The sequence below is a fragment of the Bombina bombina genome, chromosome 4 (genome assembly GCF_027579735.1).
Source record: "Bombina bombina isolate aBomBom1 chromosome 4, aBomBom1.pri, whole genome shotgun sequence".
In the NCBI taxonomy this organism is placed as follows: Eukaryota; Metazoa; Chordata; class Amphibia; order Anura; family Bombinatoridae; genus Bombina; species Bombina bombina.
The window spans coordinates 644,598,310-644,614,969 of NC_069502.1; the positions used below are offsets into that span (position 1 = coordinate 644,598,310).

The window sequence follows — 16,660 nt, forward strand, 5'->3', positions numbered from 1 at the left end:
CACTCTATGGAATCGCAGCAAACACAGATCACAGACTTGGAGAATAAAATTGACGATATAGAGAACCGGGCACGTCGGAATAACCTCAGAATCAGAGGGGTGCCAGAATCAATAAAAGGCGAGGATATCCCTGATCAACTGCAAAATCTGTTTCAATCTCTGGCGATCGCATGTCAACGAGTTATAGAACATGTCCTTCTAGAAAGGGCTCATCGTGCCTTACGACCCAAACCCTCCGATAATCAACCTCCAAGAGACATCATTGTTTGTTTCCAAACCTTCAGAGACAGGGAGAAAATATTCCAGCTTGCAAGGGATCATCCTACTTTCACCTTTTTGGGATCTAAAATTCAGATATACCAAGACCTCTCAGTAAGAACACTTCAAATGAGAAGGGAGTATGCCTTCTTCACGGCACATCTATGATCCTTAAAGATTCCTTACAGATGGGGCTTTCCTGTATCCTTACAAGTCCTTGATAAAGTAGTAGGTGAAACGCGCGTCAGGAGCTCGCTCTGCTTCTCTTTAAAACTTTAATGGTGAAACTTATAGAATATTGATTGTTGGCCGATATCGGCACTTTCTAGTGGTTAAAGTGGGTAGTTTAAATGTGGTGGTAAAAATGGGGACATATTTGTACACATAGTCAGTGTCAGTTTTGACTGCTACCGTTATCCAAACCAGATCGGTGCCAAACAAACTTAGCGTTAAGAGACTGACAACCACGCTTTATAGTGGCAGTTGAGCGATCTGTCATTTGGTATATTGTAATAGCCACTGTTGTGTTAAAATTAAATCTGACACTGGGTATTATACTTTAATTGCATAAAATGTGCAAATAGTGGTTATGCACATAACCTTCTTTTACGGTGGCAGACAGTCTGATGATACATATACCTGTCTCACTATATGATTATTCAACAAGCTGCAAACTATAAAATAACAGAATATTTGACAAAAGCTGTATGTTTCAATGAATGAATAAAATAGTTACTGTTATTTTCGACTCATATGGTCTCACATTTTTGTAAATTAACCCACGTTCTATCCTCCACTTACCACTAATCTAACATACCAGCATTCCCTTATTGACCTTGTTGTTGGGAACGCTCTGTGCTTTCCCATATCTGTGAGAGAAGCATGTGCTTATATTAAGCAGGTAAAATGTGTCTAATCTCTGATACATTTTTCTACCTGACTTGATAGATTTTATATATCAAGATTTTATGAATTACATTTTATATGTCATCTTAGGTACACCATATTACCCTATCATAACAATCTAAGCTATGCCCTTATGTCAAGTCGCATATAGTGTATCCATTAATGGTGTAATTTTCACAATATAACAAGTACTAGTTTTTAGTACTATCATTTGGGATAACTCATTTTCAATAGGTATTGACATAATAGGGACTGTTCTCATGAATGTGGGACATATGCTAGTTCACGTAGCTATAAGTAATAGAAGTAGTAGTATGGTGAGACTTATTTTTAATTTATTCTCTTTATATATATTTTCATTAATAAAAGTTATGTTTTAATTAATGTCTCATATGCCTATCCCTTATCTGAATACCTAAGACTCTCACTCAAGTGTGCCCCAAGATACCTTCTTTCTTTTCTTTTTTGTTAAATAATCCTTACAAGTCATCAAGAATGGTAAGCGCCATGAATGTATAAGCCCCTCCATGGTAGCTGACTTTTGCAGTCGGCTTGACATCCCTCTCCCAGAATTAGCAAATAACTCTCTAATGAAGGAAAGCCCAGCGCCCCCTAAACCACAGAGGAGAATGTGGTCTGAAGTGGTCACCAAACAAAGCAAGAAATAGCAGTGTGTAGAGCCTACACTACCTGATCTATAATGGTTCTGTCCAAATCTTTAGGAAAATGTAAGTACTAAACCTCTGGTCACACTATTTGTGTTCACAACGAAGGAGTAACTACTCCTTTAATGTGGACTGTAGTTCGTTAGAAACTGCCTTCCTGTATGTCTTAAATTTTAGAATAGCATTTTCTGTTCACTGTTAATTGAGTTAGCCCTGACTAGTTCCCAATATTGGAACCTGACTTTAAGAGTTGAAAGCTGTAAGGATCGAATGTGCTGGTCCTCTGTGATGAGAGACATTTGGGACTACTCCAGCAGCTTACTAGGGATACAACTGGACTCTGTCAGCAAAATAATTTTGCTGTTAAGTTTATTCTTGTTTAGCATTGTTTAACCTAATTTTGATGACTAGTTGAGTGAAATGTTGCATATTTACATGCCTATGCTCTAAAAATGTTTACCTTTTAACATGTTAATTGCCTGTTGGATTGAGCTCCGTTGAGCCGATCTTTCCTCTTCTGTCAGTTTCTTTCTTTCTTATCTTATCTTCGCACTAGATAGAAAGAGTTTCTGACGCTTTCCCTACTCTTTCTCTCTTTTCTTTTTCCCCTTCTTTTTCTTTTTCTCCTTCTTTAACTGTCACCCTTTTCCCATTCTCTTTTCAGTTTACCTCTTTTTCCCTGCATTCACACTTCTCCTCTTTCTTTTTTGATCAATTACTTACCTGGTTTAAGAGTGCTAAAACTCGGTACAGATTAGCTTTATCGTTACTTAACTTCAACTCCTCAAACACACGCCATTCTAACACACATACTTATAGTACCCACACATCGCCTAGACATAAATGCATTCTCCCTCCCCGTTTAGCCAGGTTAGCTCTTTTAGAATAGCCTCACAAAATGTCAAGGGCTTTTTAGCTCCCCAAAAATGATCCATAGCTTTTCATGACTTCTATAAGAAACGGCTGGATGTTGTAATGATCCAGGAAGCGCACTTTAAGAGAAATCATGAGCCCACCTTGTCTCAATTCTACTTTGACCAACATTATTTAAATTCTGCACTGACTAAGCACAATGGGGTTTGTATTTTCTTTAGGAGGGGGGCTTCCTTCAAACTTTTACAGAAAACCCAAGATCAAGAAGGCAGAATATTAATACTAGTGGGGTTATATTATGGAACTTTAGCCAAAATTTATGCTCCCATTCACCCTTCTCCCTCCTTTTTTCACAGAGTCACTAATCTAATAATATATGTAGCCAAGGGCCCAATTTTACTATGTGGGGACTTCAATTTTCCTTTCTCTCCAGCTCTTGACAAATCCACTGGTAGATCCTACTTGCGGAATAACCAACTAAAAGCTAACTGCCAGGCAATTGATCCCATTCCCCTCTTAGACACCTGGAGAATCACACACCCCACAACTAAAAAGACTTTACATTTTTCTCTAACCCCCAGCATTCCCACACTCGGTTGGACTATATTCTTTGTGACCAAAACATATTAATCTCCCTCATTGACTCTAGACTTCACCACACCTCTTGGTCTGATCATAGCATGGTAAGCTCAACATTCAAATGGTCCCCTAAACCTCAGTATCACCAACACTGGAAACTCAATGACCATATCTTTTCAGACCCAATAGTTACCACCGATATTATGGAAAAAACTGAGGAGTTCTTTTCCCTCAATGATCCTTCCTCAACCTCTGCTACTAACAACTGGGAGACATATAAATGCTACATACGAGGGCTGATAATGGGCCACACACACAAATTAAGAAAACAAAGAGCGGCACAATATTTGGCGTTAACAGAAGATTTTCATAATAGCGAGAAAGCATTAAAACAAAACCCTCAATCCTTACAACTGCTAGCACGATCACAGCAATCTAGGGAGGCTCTCAACCAATACCTGGTTAAAAACGCACATCTTCGGGACCTCACACAAAAATCTAGAATTTTTATAAAGAGCAATAAAGCAGGCCGCCTTCTAGCCCGCTCCCTCAAAAAGAAATGTTATAAGACCTTATCTAAAATATCAGATACCGCTGGAACCTCCTTTACTTCTAGTCCAGATATAACTAATCAGTTTGCAAAATATTATTCCTCCCTATATAATCTTCCAACCTCTAATAAAAACACAAAACATCAGTTAATACAGGACTACATCTCACAAACCCAACTACCTTCCCTTACAGAGGAAGAAAGCTCTTCCCTAGATTCCCAGTTCTCTCTACAGGAGTTGCTTTGTAGCTATCAAAAATCTTCCGCAGGGCAAAGCCCCTGGCCCGGACGGCTTTACTCCAAAGTTGTATCACTTGTTTAAATCTCAACTAGGTCCCCACCTGCTATTGTTATACAACTCCATAGGCAATGGTGGCCACTTTTCAAAATCACTTCTAGAAGCGACAATCTCGGTCATACAGAAACCGGGTAAAAATGCAGAACAAGTGACTAGCTATCGCCCAATCTCTTTGATAAACATAGATATTAAGCTGTATGTGAATTTATTAGCAATTAGAATAAATAAAGTCCTCCCCACCCTCATTCATACCGATCAAGTTGGCTTTATCCCTGAGAGAGAAGCTAAAGATAACACCATTAGAGTCCTACAAACTATATACACCCCCAATACTCATAAAACCCCCTAATCCTGTTATCCACAGACGCTGAGAAGGCCTTTGACAGAGTGGACTGGGATTTTTTGTGGGCCACTCTGTCGGGGTTCGGGTTCTCCAACACTCTATTCACCCGCATACAAGCCCTATATAATAAGCCATCTGCTAGCGTTAACGCCAACTGTACTTTATCTCAAAAAATCCCAATAAGAAATGGGATTGCCTGGTATTTCGGGGCTGGACTGTACTGTGAAGTCAGGATCAGACTGATATTCAATAGGAAAGTTCTTCTCTATGAAAGGCTCATATTGAGCAAAAAGAGGCTGCTTCTAGGGTGGTAACTAGCCATAGAACAAGCTATTATGCTATTATTCATTCCCAGGTTGAGCGCTTCTCTCTTTTTATTTATGCAAATTATGACACTTAGGGAAGTCTCCCTAAGTGTGATGCGGGAATCCAGACGTGGAACCCTTGCTCAGTGTGTCTAGAGGGATATGGCTGCACCTCACTGATGAGGCCCACAATAGGCCGAAACGTACGTCTGGGGTTTTGCCATTTCTCTCGTTCAGAGAGGGATTGCCTGGTATTTCGGGGCTGGACTGTACTGTGAAGTCAGGATCAGACTGATATGCTATAGGAAAGTTCTTCTCTGTGAAAGGCACATATTGAGCAAAAAGAGGCTGCTTCTAGGGTGGTAACTAGCCATAGAACAAGCTATTATGCTATTGTTCGTTCCCAGTTTGAGCGCTTCTCTTTTTATTTATGCAATTTATGACACTTAGGGAAGTCTCCCTAAGTGTGATGCGGGAATCCAGACGTGGACCTGTTGCTCAGTGTGTCTAGAGGGATATGGCTGCAATTCACTGATGAGGCCCACAATAGGCCGAAACGTACATCTGGGGTTTTGCTGTTTCTCTCATTCAGAGAGGGATTGCCTATTATTTCGGGGCTGGACTGTACTGTGAAGTCAGGATCAGACTGATATGCTATAGGAAAGTTCTTCTCTGTGAAAGGCACATATTGAGCAAAAAGAGGCTGCTTCTAGGGTGGTAACTAGCCATAGAACAAGCTATTATGCTATTGTTCGTTCCCAGGTTGAGCGCTTCTCTCTTTTTATTTATGCAAATTATGACACTTAGGGAAGTCTCCCTAAGTGTGATGCGGGAATCCAGACGTGGAACCATTGCTCAGTGTGTCTAGAGGGATATGGCTGCACCTCACTGATGAGGCCCACACTAGGCCAAAACGTACGTCTGGGGTTTTGCCATTTCTCTCGTTCAGAGAGGGATTGCCTGGTATTTCGGGGCTGGACTGTACTGTGAAGTCAGGATCAGACTGATATGCTATAGGAAAGTTCTTCTCTGTGAAAGGCACATATTGAGCAAAAAGAGGCTGCTTCTAGGGTGGTAACTAGCCATAGAACAAGCTATTATGCTATTGTTCGTTCCCAGGTTGAGCGCTTCTCTCTTTTTATTTATGCAAATTATGACACTTAGGGAAGTCTCCCTAAGTGTGATGCGGGAATCCAGACGTGGGACCGTTGCTCAGTGTGTCTAGAGGGATATGGCTGCACCTCACTGACGAGGCCCACAATAGGCCGAAACGTACGTCTGGGGTTTTGCCATTTCTCTTGTTCAGAGAGGGATTGCCTGGTATTTCGGGGCTGGACTGTACTGTGAAGTCAGGATCAGACTGATATGCTATAGGAAAGTTCTTCTCTGTGAAAGGCACATATTGAGCAAAAAGAGGCTGCTTCTAGGGTGGTAACTAGCTATAGAACAAGCTATTATGCTATTGTTCGTTCCCAGGTTGAGCGCTTCTCTCTTTTTATTTATGCAAATTATGACACTTAGGGAAGTCTCCCTAAGTGTGATGCGGGAATCCAGACGTGGGACCGTTGCTCAGTGTGTCTAGAGGGATATGGCTGCACCTCACTGACGAGGCCCACAATAGGCCGAAACGTACGTCTGGGGTTTTGCCATTTCTCTTGTTCAGAGAGGGATTGCCTGGTATTTCGGGGCTGGACTGTACTGTGAAGTCAGGATCAGACTGATATGCTATAGGAAAGTTCTTCTCTGTGAAAGGCACATATTGAGCAAAAAGAGGCTGCTTCTAGGGTGGTAACTAGCCATAGAACAAGCTATTATGCTATTGTTCGTTCCCAGGTTGAGCGCTTCTCTCTTTTTATTTATGCAAATTATGACACTTAGGGAAGTCTCCCTAAGTGTGATGCGGGAATCCAGACGTGGACCTGTTGCTCAGTGTGTCTAGAGGGATATGGCTGCAATTCACTGATGAGGCCCACAATAGGCCGAAACGTACATCTGGGGTTTTGCCGTTTCTCTCATTCAGAGAGGGATTGCCTATTATTTCGGGGCTGGACTGTACTGTGAAGTCAGGATCAGACTGATATGCTATAGGAAAGTTCTTCTCTGTGAAAGGCACATATTGAGCAAAAAGAGGCTGCTTCTAGGGTGGTAACTAGCCATAGAACAAGCTATTATGCTATTGTTCGTTCCCAGGTTGAGCGCTTCTCTCTTTTTATTTATGCAAATTATGACACTTAGGGAAGTCTCCCTAAGTGTGATGCGGGAATCCAGACGTGGACCCGTTGCTCAGTGTGTCTAGAGGGATATGGCTGCACCTCACTGACGAGGCCCACAATAGGCCAAAACGTACATCTGGGGTTTTGCCGTTTCTCTCGTTCAGAGAGGGATTGCCTGGTATTTCGGGGCTGGACTGTACTGTGAAGTCAGGATCAGACTGATATGCTATAGTGATATGCTATAGGAAAGTTCTTCTCTGTGAAAGGCACATATTGAGCAAAAAGAGGCTGCTTCTAGGGTGGTAACTAGCCATAGAACAAGCTATTATGCTATTGTTCGTTCCCAGGTTGAGCGCTTCTCTCTTTTTATTTATGCAAATTATGACACTTAGGGATGTCTCCCTAAGTGTGATGCGGGAATCCAGACGTAGACCCGTTGCTCAGTGTGTCTAGAGGGATATGGCTGCACCTCACTGATGAGGCCCACAATAGGCCGAAACGTACATCTGGGGTTTTGCCGTTTCTCTCGTTCAGAGAGGGATTGCCTGGTATTTCGGGGCTGGACTGTACTGTGAAGTCAGGATCAGACTGATATGCTATAGGAAAGTTCTTCTCTGTGAAAGGCACATATTGAGCAAAAAGAGGCTGCTTCTAGGGTGGTAACTAGCCATAGAACAAGCTATTATGCTATTGTTCGTTCCCAGGTTGAGCGCTTCTCTCTTTTTATTTAAGAAATGGTACCCATCAGGGATGTCCGCTGTCTCCACTGCTTTTTGTCCTGGCGGTGGAGGTCTTTGCAATGAGAATTAGAAACAATAATAATATTCAGGGCTTCACTTTTGCATCAGTCCAACAGAAATGCCTGCTTTATGCAGACAATATCATATTCTCCATCCGTTCCCCGGATATATCCCTACCTGCCCTCCTCATCGAATTCGAGGATTATAAAAAAAGTCTCAAATTTTACTATCAACATGGAAAAGTCCACATGAATGCCATTAAACCTGACCGATGATGACCTCCGCTATATAACGTCCCATACTACTTTTCAGATTACCAATAAAATACGCTTCTTAGGGATAGATATTTCTTCTAAACATACAGACCTATTTGACCACATCTATATCCCTCTTCAGGAACAAACCCGGGCTACTCTTGAGTCATGGCAGAAACAGGGACATCTCTCTTGGTTGGGGCGTATTAATGCAATAAAAATGTCACTTCTCCCTAAATATCTATACTTATTCCAGGTTCTTCCGTTAGAACTTCCCACTATGTTTTTAACTAAGCAACTAAAACTTTTCTAATCCTTTATCTGGGCGCAGAAAAGAACTAGGGTCTCCAAACATACTTTATACCTCAGTAAAGAGGATGGTGGCCTTGGTGCCCCAGATCTTATTGCCTACTATCATGCAGTGCATGCTGCGCGTATCACAGCATGGAAGAACGCAAAACCAAATAAACCTTGGGTACAAATTGAAAGCCACCTAACAGGAGATTTTAACCTAGGTGATTTTAACCTAGGTGACGTGCTGGATTCCACCTAAGTATGAGCTGTGTCGACTGCCCTGTTCTTTAGAAAGCTACATATCAGTTTTTGACTGTTTGCTTGTCCATCAAGTTTCAGAGCGTCAGCTCATCTGGCAAGTATCCAGTTGTGATTGTCTGTTATTCTGTCAAGCTATGAGTTGTGACTGAAACACATTTGTCATTTTTTTTTCTTTTGCCATGTTCATGATTTGCTGTTCATCTATGTTTATTTTGCAATATTTCTTTTACAATGTGCTCTGGTTCAAAGCACTCAGGACTTTACTGTGAAGCTCCCTTTTGAATTTCTAGGTTAACATTAAACGCTGCACCTTTTCAAGTCCCAATGCTTGAAGTATCATAAACTTATTCTTAGGCCAAAATGTATCACCATTGGATGCCGACAGTTTGCAAATAGTAATCCTGTCTGCCTGTAATTGACCCTTTGCGATGCTGCATTGTATGGTGTGATATTTAACATTGCACAAGAGGTTTCCTGTGCAATGCTGCCCCCTGCTCTGACAGAACCAATTGAATAGGGCATGTCAATCACCCAGAATGAGAAGCATATTTTTCAACATTTAGAAAAAGTATGCAATTGCATTCAACTTTCCAATTTACTTCAATTTAATTTGTTCCATTCTCATGATATCCTTTGTTTAAAAACATACTTAGGTAGACTCAGGAGCTGCTGATTGTTGGCTGCACATACTGTATATGCTTCATGTAATTGAATCACCTGTGTGCATTGCTGTTTTTCAACAAAAGATACCAAGAGAATGAAGCGATTTAGATAATAGAAATACATTGGAAAGTTGTTTAAAAATGTATTCTTAATCATGAAAAAAAAATTTAGTTTCACGTCCCTTTGAGTTTATCTGAATAAAGTTTTTTTGTAAGCAACTATAATGTAAATGTCAAATGGCAATGTATTCAGGCAAGCAAAAGCAGCTACAATAACAAATGGGCTGAGCTCTTTTTCTCCCAGCCTCTAGGGAAGGTTCATTTCTGCTGTTGCCTTTTGTTTACAGATTTTCTATAGTCAATACTGCAGTATTGCTGTTTGCAGGATAGGTGGCAGGTTCAAAATGCACACAATTTGATACATTTCAGCAGGTAAAATATATTATTGGAAACACATTAAAGGGATGCAAAGTCTACAGTATACTGTCCCTTGAAAGGGGGTACTAAACCTCTTCTAGTTACAAAACAGTTCTGCTGTCTTGCCAGAGAATAACATATCAGCCAAAATGCATTAAAGGGACAATCTAGTCAAAATTAAACTTTCATGTTTCAGATAGGGAATGCAATTTAAACAACTTTCCAATTCCCTTTTATCATCAAATTTGCTTTGTTCTCTTGGTATTCTTTGTTGAAAGCTAAACCTTGGTAGGGTCATATGCTAATTTCTAAAACCTTGAAGGCCACCCCTTATTTCAATGCATTTGGCAGTTTTTCACAGCTAGAGGGTGTAGTATCATGTGTTTCATATAGATAACACTGTGACAATGCCCTGGATTTTCAAGTGAGAGGGAATTGATTGGCTAAAATGCAAGTCTGTCAAAAGAACTGAAATAAGGGTGCAGTCTGCAAAGGCATAGATACAAGTTATTCACAGAGGTAAAAAGTGTATTATTATAACCGTGTTTGTTATGCAAAACTGGAGAATGGGTAATAAAGGGATTATCTATCTTTTAAAATACAGTAATAACAATTCTGGAGTAGACTGTCCCTTTAGCATCTTGTTTGCTGTAATTGTTTTCAAAAGCAAAACTCCACCCACTACTTCCCTTATTTGGAAGAACCAATCCAGACTAACTTTTGCAGAAGACAGTGTAAGCTACAGTCATTATATTAAAGGGCCATAATACCCAAATGTTTAAACACTTGAAAGTGATGCAGTATAGCTGTAAAAAACTGACTAGAAAATATCACCTGAACATCTCTATGTAAAAAAGAAAGATATTTTACCTCAAAGTTTCTCAGTAGCCACATCCCATTGTAAAGGACTTCTAAGCAGCATATCAGTATGTCTGTCCCGGGACAGCGGAAGGGGCGAGCTTACGTGCACTCTCATCTTATTTCCCTATTCAGTTTAAAGGAATTTTGCTATGAAATCTCATAAGAGTTAAGTGAAATCTCATGAGATCACAGTAAAAGAGTTCATGACCCCAGCACTGCTGATGCTGATTGGCTGCTGTTCATTTCTTCATTTTTATTACCTGCAGCTGGGCTGCAGCTAAGTATAACTTTTTACACAGAACTTACTCTGCCGAGCTGAGGAGATTGTGAGGTAAAATATCTTCCTTTTTTACATTGAGATGCTCATATGATATTTTCCTGTCAGCTTTTAACAGTTATACTGCATCCGTTTCAAGTGATTTAGCATATGAGCATTATGTCCTTTTAATATAAATTGCAGTTTTCCCCAGTTGTTATCTGCTAAAGACAATTAAGGAACAATGAACCCAATTTTTTTCTTTTGTGATTCAGATAGAGCATTCAATTTTAAGCAACTTTCTAATTTACTCTTATTATCAAATTTCCTTTATTCTCTTGGTATCTTTATTTGAAATGCAAGAATGTAAGTTTAGATGCCGGCCCATTTTTGGTGAACAACCTAGGTTGTCCTTGCTGATTGGTGGATAAATTCATCCACCAATCAATAACTGCTGTCCAGAGTTCTGAACAAAGAAAAAAGCTTAGATGTATTCTTTTTCAAACAAAGATAGCAAGAGAATGAAGAAACATTCATAATAGGAGTAAATTAGAAAGTTGCTTAAAATTGCATGCTCTATCTGAATCACGAAAGAAAAAAATTGGGTTCAGTGTCCCTTTAGGGAAATGGTTGGTACATCTACAGTTCTAAAAATTAGAAAATCTACAAATTTAAAAAAACTAGATTACAGGAGAAGGGTTTCAATGAATAATTAAATATATTTCAAAATTGTGTTTTCTATGCATAAATAAACATTTTATATTCAAATGTCAAAGTTTTACTAACCCAACAGTTTAGGTGAAAAATATTTTATTTATTAGATTTTCTGTACTCTTGAGAACTGCAAATATGATGTAGTTCGTGTTGACATCATTTCAAAATTAGATAAAAAAGAAAGCAAAATTACTAATTGTCTAAAATGATATATGGTAGAGTAACTAACAAAATATTGTGAATTAAAAGCTGTATTTTTCATAGTTAAAGGGACATTACAGCTGAAATTGGAATACACATTGATAAATGTCAGATTTGAATTGAAGCATTTTTGTAATATACATGTATTAGCAAAAATGCTTACAATAAAAGCTATAGCTGTGTGAGCCAGCATTTTAAATAAAGCATTTGCTCAGAGAATGCTTGTACCATCTAGTAATGACTCAATTTGTTAATTGCTGACATGATAAAAGCCCCACTGGTGCTCTGAGCAGCTGCAGCACTTAAAATGCTGGTGCACGGAGAATATCTAGTTATGCTTCATATGCATAGAAAAATGTTAACACTAAAACAGTTATAACTTTTAATAGGAGCATTTTTGCAAATACAGGTATATTGGAAATATGTTTCTATTCAAAGATGTAATTCATCTATGACACTGATTTTCAAACCTGCCCTCGGGCCTCCCCAACAGGCCAGGTTTTCAGGATTACCTTGGATAAGAGCAGGTAAAATAACCAAGTTTACTAATCAGCTGATTATTTCACCTGTGCTCTAGTTCAGATATCCTCAAGATGTGGCCTGTTATGGAGGCCTGAGGTCAGGTTTGAAAACCAGGGATCTATGTGCAGTTAAATTTTCAACTGAATGTCCCTTTAATTTCAGTGCTACATCAGACAAGAACTGTTGGTAGCAGGGACAGGCCTACTGTGTCTGCTGCATTTTGTAGTTTCCATTCATTCTTAAATAACACATTGGTTTATTTTTGCTTGACTTATTTACTTTGGTTTTGTAGTGCATGCAGTGTATAATTTTGTCCAAAATTATCCTAGATGTATTTGCCACATATCCCAATAAAACTATTTACTAAGCAATGATGTTCCAGGATATAACTTCGTTTCAACTTGATTTTCTACACACAAAAAAACCCCAGGAGATTTAAATCCTTTATTTTGGGTTAATAAATAATCTATGTACATTAATATTTAAAGATCAAAGAATAAATATGAACAGGAAAAAAAACCATTTAAAAATGTTTTCTTTTTTAATATAGCACAAGCTAACAAATAATAGTTGACTATTCTATAAAAATGTCAAATTGATTAAACATTCTTACAATAACAATATATCTAAATATTATTTATCATATTATAAAAAGTGAGTCTTGTTTGCCAAGCGTGTTCTCTTTTTCCTCCTTCTTTATCTTAATTTTGTAGCAGATTACAAAAGCCCCGGGTTGAAAGTATCGTGCAGACTGCTTTGACACAATGATCTTGACTGAGTCATTGTTTTTCATGAGGAAGCAGCAGCACAGAGAACTCCTCCCCAGTCTTATTACATACTGTGATGAAGAAGGAGGGGTTGGCTCATACAGAGTTGCCAGGAGGCAAGACAGGAACAGTACTATCTTTTCAAGTGGCTACAGACATTATGCTGGACACACCATGAGCTGGCGACCTAACAGTACCCAGGGAGTTGTCCTAACAGCATACCATGCCAGCAGCAAGGGTGCAGCAGGTAGCAGTGCTAAAGACCTCGGCCAGGTCTCCCCCAGGAGGTAAGCACAGCAAGCCCGGTTAGCACTGCCTGCCAGTGCGTGCACAGTTGCTTAGCAAGCAGAGGTGCTGCTGGAATAAGCAACCAGCACCTGTTATGACAGGAATAGCTTTTGTGGGTTGAGTGCAAAGGTGTTTATATCGTTGGTGCATTGCAGGCGTGTTATGTTTAATTGAAACAGTCATATCGATAAGCTCATTCTGTGAAGTTACTTTTGTATTTCTGTTTTATGCCTACATAGTTTAGAGTTTTTAAATTAGGCTGGGATTTTTTTTTTATTTCTTAAACATTTTAAAATCGTTTGCTTGACTTCAGTAATGTTATCACAGCCGTATTAGTAGGACATTAGACCAAAACCTATCACTATTGTTGACAATGTTTTTAAAATATGTGCAGCTTCCTGTATGTATTGATATAAATACTAATTGTTACTTTTTTTAAATGTCCCTCCTAAAACGTTTCTGTGCAGCATTGATTAGACTATTCCTTAGATAAATGTCTGTAACTGGGATATTGAATACAAGAGTTTCAGCTGGTCTCCATATAAATAAATACTATTTACATCCCTGAAGCACAACCACAGATACATTATCTGTCTGTGACAACAAACTGATCTATTTCTGTGTGTGTGATTAATAAAATAAAGAAGATACAAAGCCTTCATAGAGGTGTGACCTTGCGTGTAAATTCCCCCTATATAGATCACAGATGTACTTTGGACCCTTTGAACTTGCTTCTTAATTTACATTAGAGAGCAAACACTTTCCTATCACTTTTCTTCCAGCATAAACTAGTATAAAACATGCTGGTAAAATGTAATATTCATGCATAGTTTGCATTAATTCAAAAACTCAAAAAATATACAATCTCTATAATAAAATTAATTGAATGAATGTTGTTATGTGTGGGTTAATTATTCAGTTTTCCAACAAATTCTGTACCTGAGAATTTTTATATTACACATTTTAAACTATAGAACTGCTGTATGTTGTATGTGTGTGTATATGTATAATTTTTTTTTTTTTTTTTTTTAATATTATTATTATTTTTTTAAATCCTTAGTTGACCAGGAAATCACTAATGTGTTATGGGAAAAAAAGAAATTCTACAATCCTGCTTTAGTGTTAGACAGGAAGCAGATTTTTTTTTCTTCTCATTTGTAGTTTTCTGTTACAGTCAAGGGACAATAGGAAGACTTAATATGTAACTGCATTATATTCAGTAGCCTAAATTATTGTATATTTCTTTATTAAAGGTAAAAGTGCAAAAAGAAAATACTGTACTCTAATGGGTGATATCATTTTTATTATTGCACAATGGCTTGCTTATAACTATGTTTAACCCTACGCAAAGGATATGATGAGGCATATGTGCATAGCTATCGATCACCAGCTAGCTCCCAGTAGCACACTGTTGCAACTGAGCATATCTAGGTATGATTTTCAACAAAGGGTACCAAGAGAACAAAGTAAATTAAATAAACAATTGGAAATGAGACTGCTCTTTAAAGTGCATGCTGAACCTGAACCGTGAGTGTTTTTAATTTTGATTTCCATGTTTCTGATATACTACTGTATGTTGTTATTCAAACTTGTAGTGCTCGTGAGAATATACAGTGTCAGATGGATGCTATTTCCAGTTCAGTGTTGCTGTTTGATTTGACATGTGATGTGACCTCATGAGTGATGTCACTGATGCTAAATGTTATAATCTATTTGTATAAAGTCTTATACAGTAAGTGTAATGTAGGCTATTGGCAATAAAGCTTATGAAACCAGGCTTGTCATTTCCTGTTTTTTTTTTTTTATTTATGTATTTTATTTTATTTTTTATCATTTTGTTTGATCCTTTTTACATTATATTCCCCCCCCCCCAAAAAAAAAATGTCATATGATCTTCAGTTCTATTTGTTTAACTTGAATTTTGTTTCACAATATGTTGTGTGTTTAACCCCTTAATGACCACAGCACTTTTCCATTTTCTGTCCGTTTGGGACCAAGGCTATTTTTACATTTTTGAGGTGTTTGTGTTTAGCTGTAATTTTCCTCTTACTCATTTACTGTACCCACACATATTATATACCGTTTTTCTCGCCATTAAATGGACTTTCTAAAGATACCATTATTTTCATCATATCTTATAATTTACTATAATTTTTTTTATAAAATATGAGGAAAAAATGGAAAAAAACACACTTTTTCTAACTTTGACCCCCAAAATCTGTTACACATCTACAACCACCAAAAAACACCTATGCTAAATAGTTTCTAAATTTTGTCCTGAATTTAGAAATACCCAATGTTTACATGTTCTTTGCTTTTTTTGTAAACTATAGGGCCATAAATACAAGTAGCACTTTGCTATTTCCAAACCATTTCTTTTCAAAATTAGCGATAGTTACATTGGGACACTGATATCTTTCAGGAATCTCTGAATATCCATTGACATGTATATATATTTTTTTTAGTAGACAACCCAAAGTATTGATCTAGGCCCATTTTGGTATATTTCATGCCACCATTTCACCGCCAAATGCAATCAAATACAAAAAATCGTTCACTTTTCACAAATTTTTTCACAAACTTTTGGTTTCTAACTTAAATTATTTACAAACAGCTTGTGCAATTATGGCATAAATGGTTGTAAATTCTTCTCTGGGATACCCTTTGTTCAGAAATAGCAGACATATATGACTTTGGCGTTGCTTTTTGGTAATTAGAAGGCCGCTAAATGCCACTGCGCACCACACGTGTATTATGTCCAGCAGTGAAGGGGTTAATTAGGGAGCATGTAGGGAGCTTTTTGGGGTAGTTTTAGCTTTAGTGTAGTGTAGTAGACAACCCCAAGTATTGATCTAGGCCAATTTTGGTATATTTCATGCCACCATTTCACCGCCAAATGCGATCAAATTAAAAAAAACGTTAATTTTTTCTCAATTTTAGGTTTCTCACTGAAATTATTTACAAACAGCTTGTGCAATTATGACACAAATGGTTGTAAATGCTTCTCTGGGATCCCCTTTGTTCAGAAATAGCAGACATATATGGCTTTGGCATTGCTTTTTGGTAATTAGAAGGCCTCTAAATGCCGCTGCGCATCACACGTGTATTATGGCTAGCAGTGAAGGGGTTAATTATGTAGCTTGTAGGGAGCTTGCAGGGTTAATTTTATCTTTAGTGTAGAGCTCAGCCTCCCACCTGAAACACCAGACCCCCTGATCCCTCCCAAACAGCTCTCTTCCCTCCCCCACCCCACAATTGTCCCCGCCATCTTAAGCACTGGCAGAAACTCTGCCAGTACTAAAATAAAAGGTATTTGGCCCTTTTTAAAAAAAAAAAAAAAAAAAAAAGCATATTTACATATGCTGATGTGTAGGATCCCCCCTTAGACCCCAACCTCACTAATCCCCCACCAAACAGCTTTCTAACCCTTCCC

At 38.3% G+C, this 16,660-nt stretch overlaps 1 protein-coding gene across 2 annotated transcripts in view; it reads left to right on the forward strand.

Annotated features, from left to right (window-relative positions):
- ARHGAP18 (Rho GTPase activating protein 18) overlaps positions 1-16,660 on the forward strand; it is a 492,802-nt gene that overhangs the window by 95,141 nt on the left and 381,001 nt on the right. The window contains exon 1 of one of the 2 annotated variants that reach the window (XM_053710691.1): positions 13,035-13,226. The exons of the other annotated variant lie outside the window; for it this stretch is intronic. Coding sequence (XP_053566666.1) covers positions 13,114-13,226 — 113 coding nt within the window. The 5' untranslated portion in view covers positions 13,035-13,113. Of the gene's footprint in view, positions 1-13,034; positions 13,227-16,660 lie in introns of those variants that run through there. 2 annotated transcript variants of the gene reach the window in all.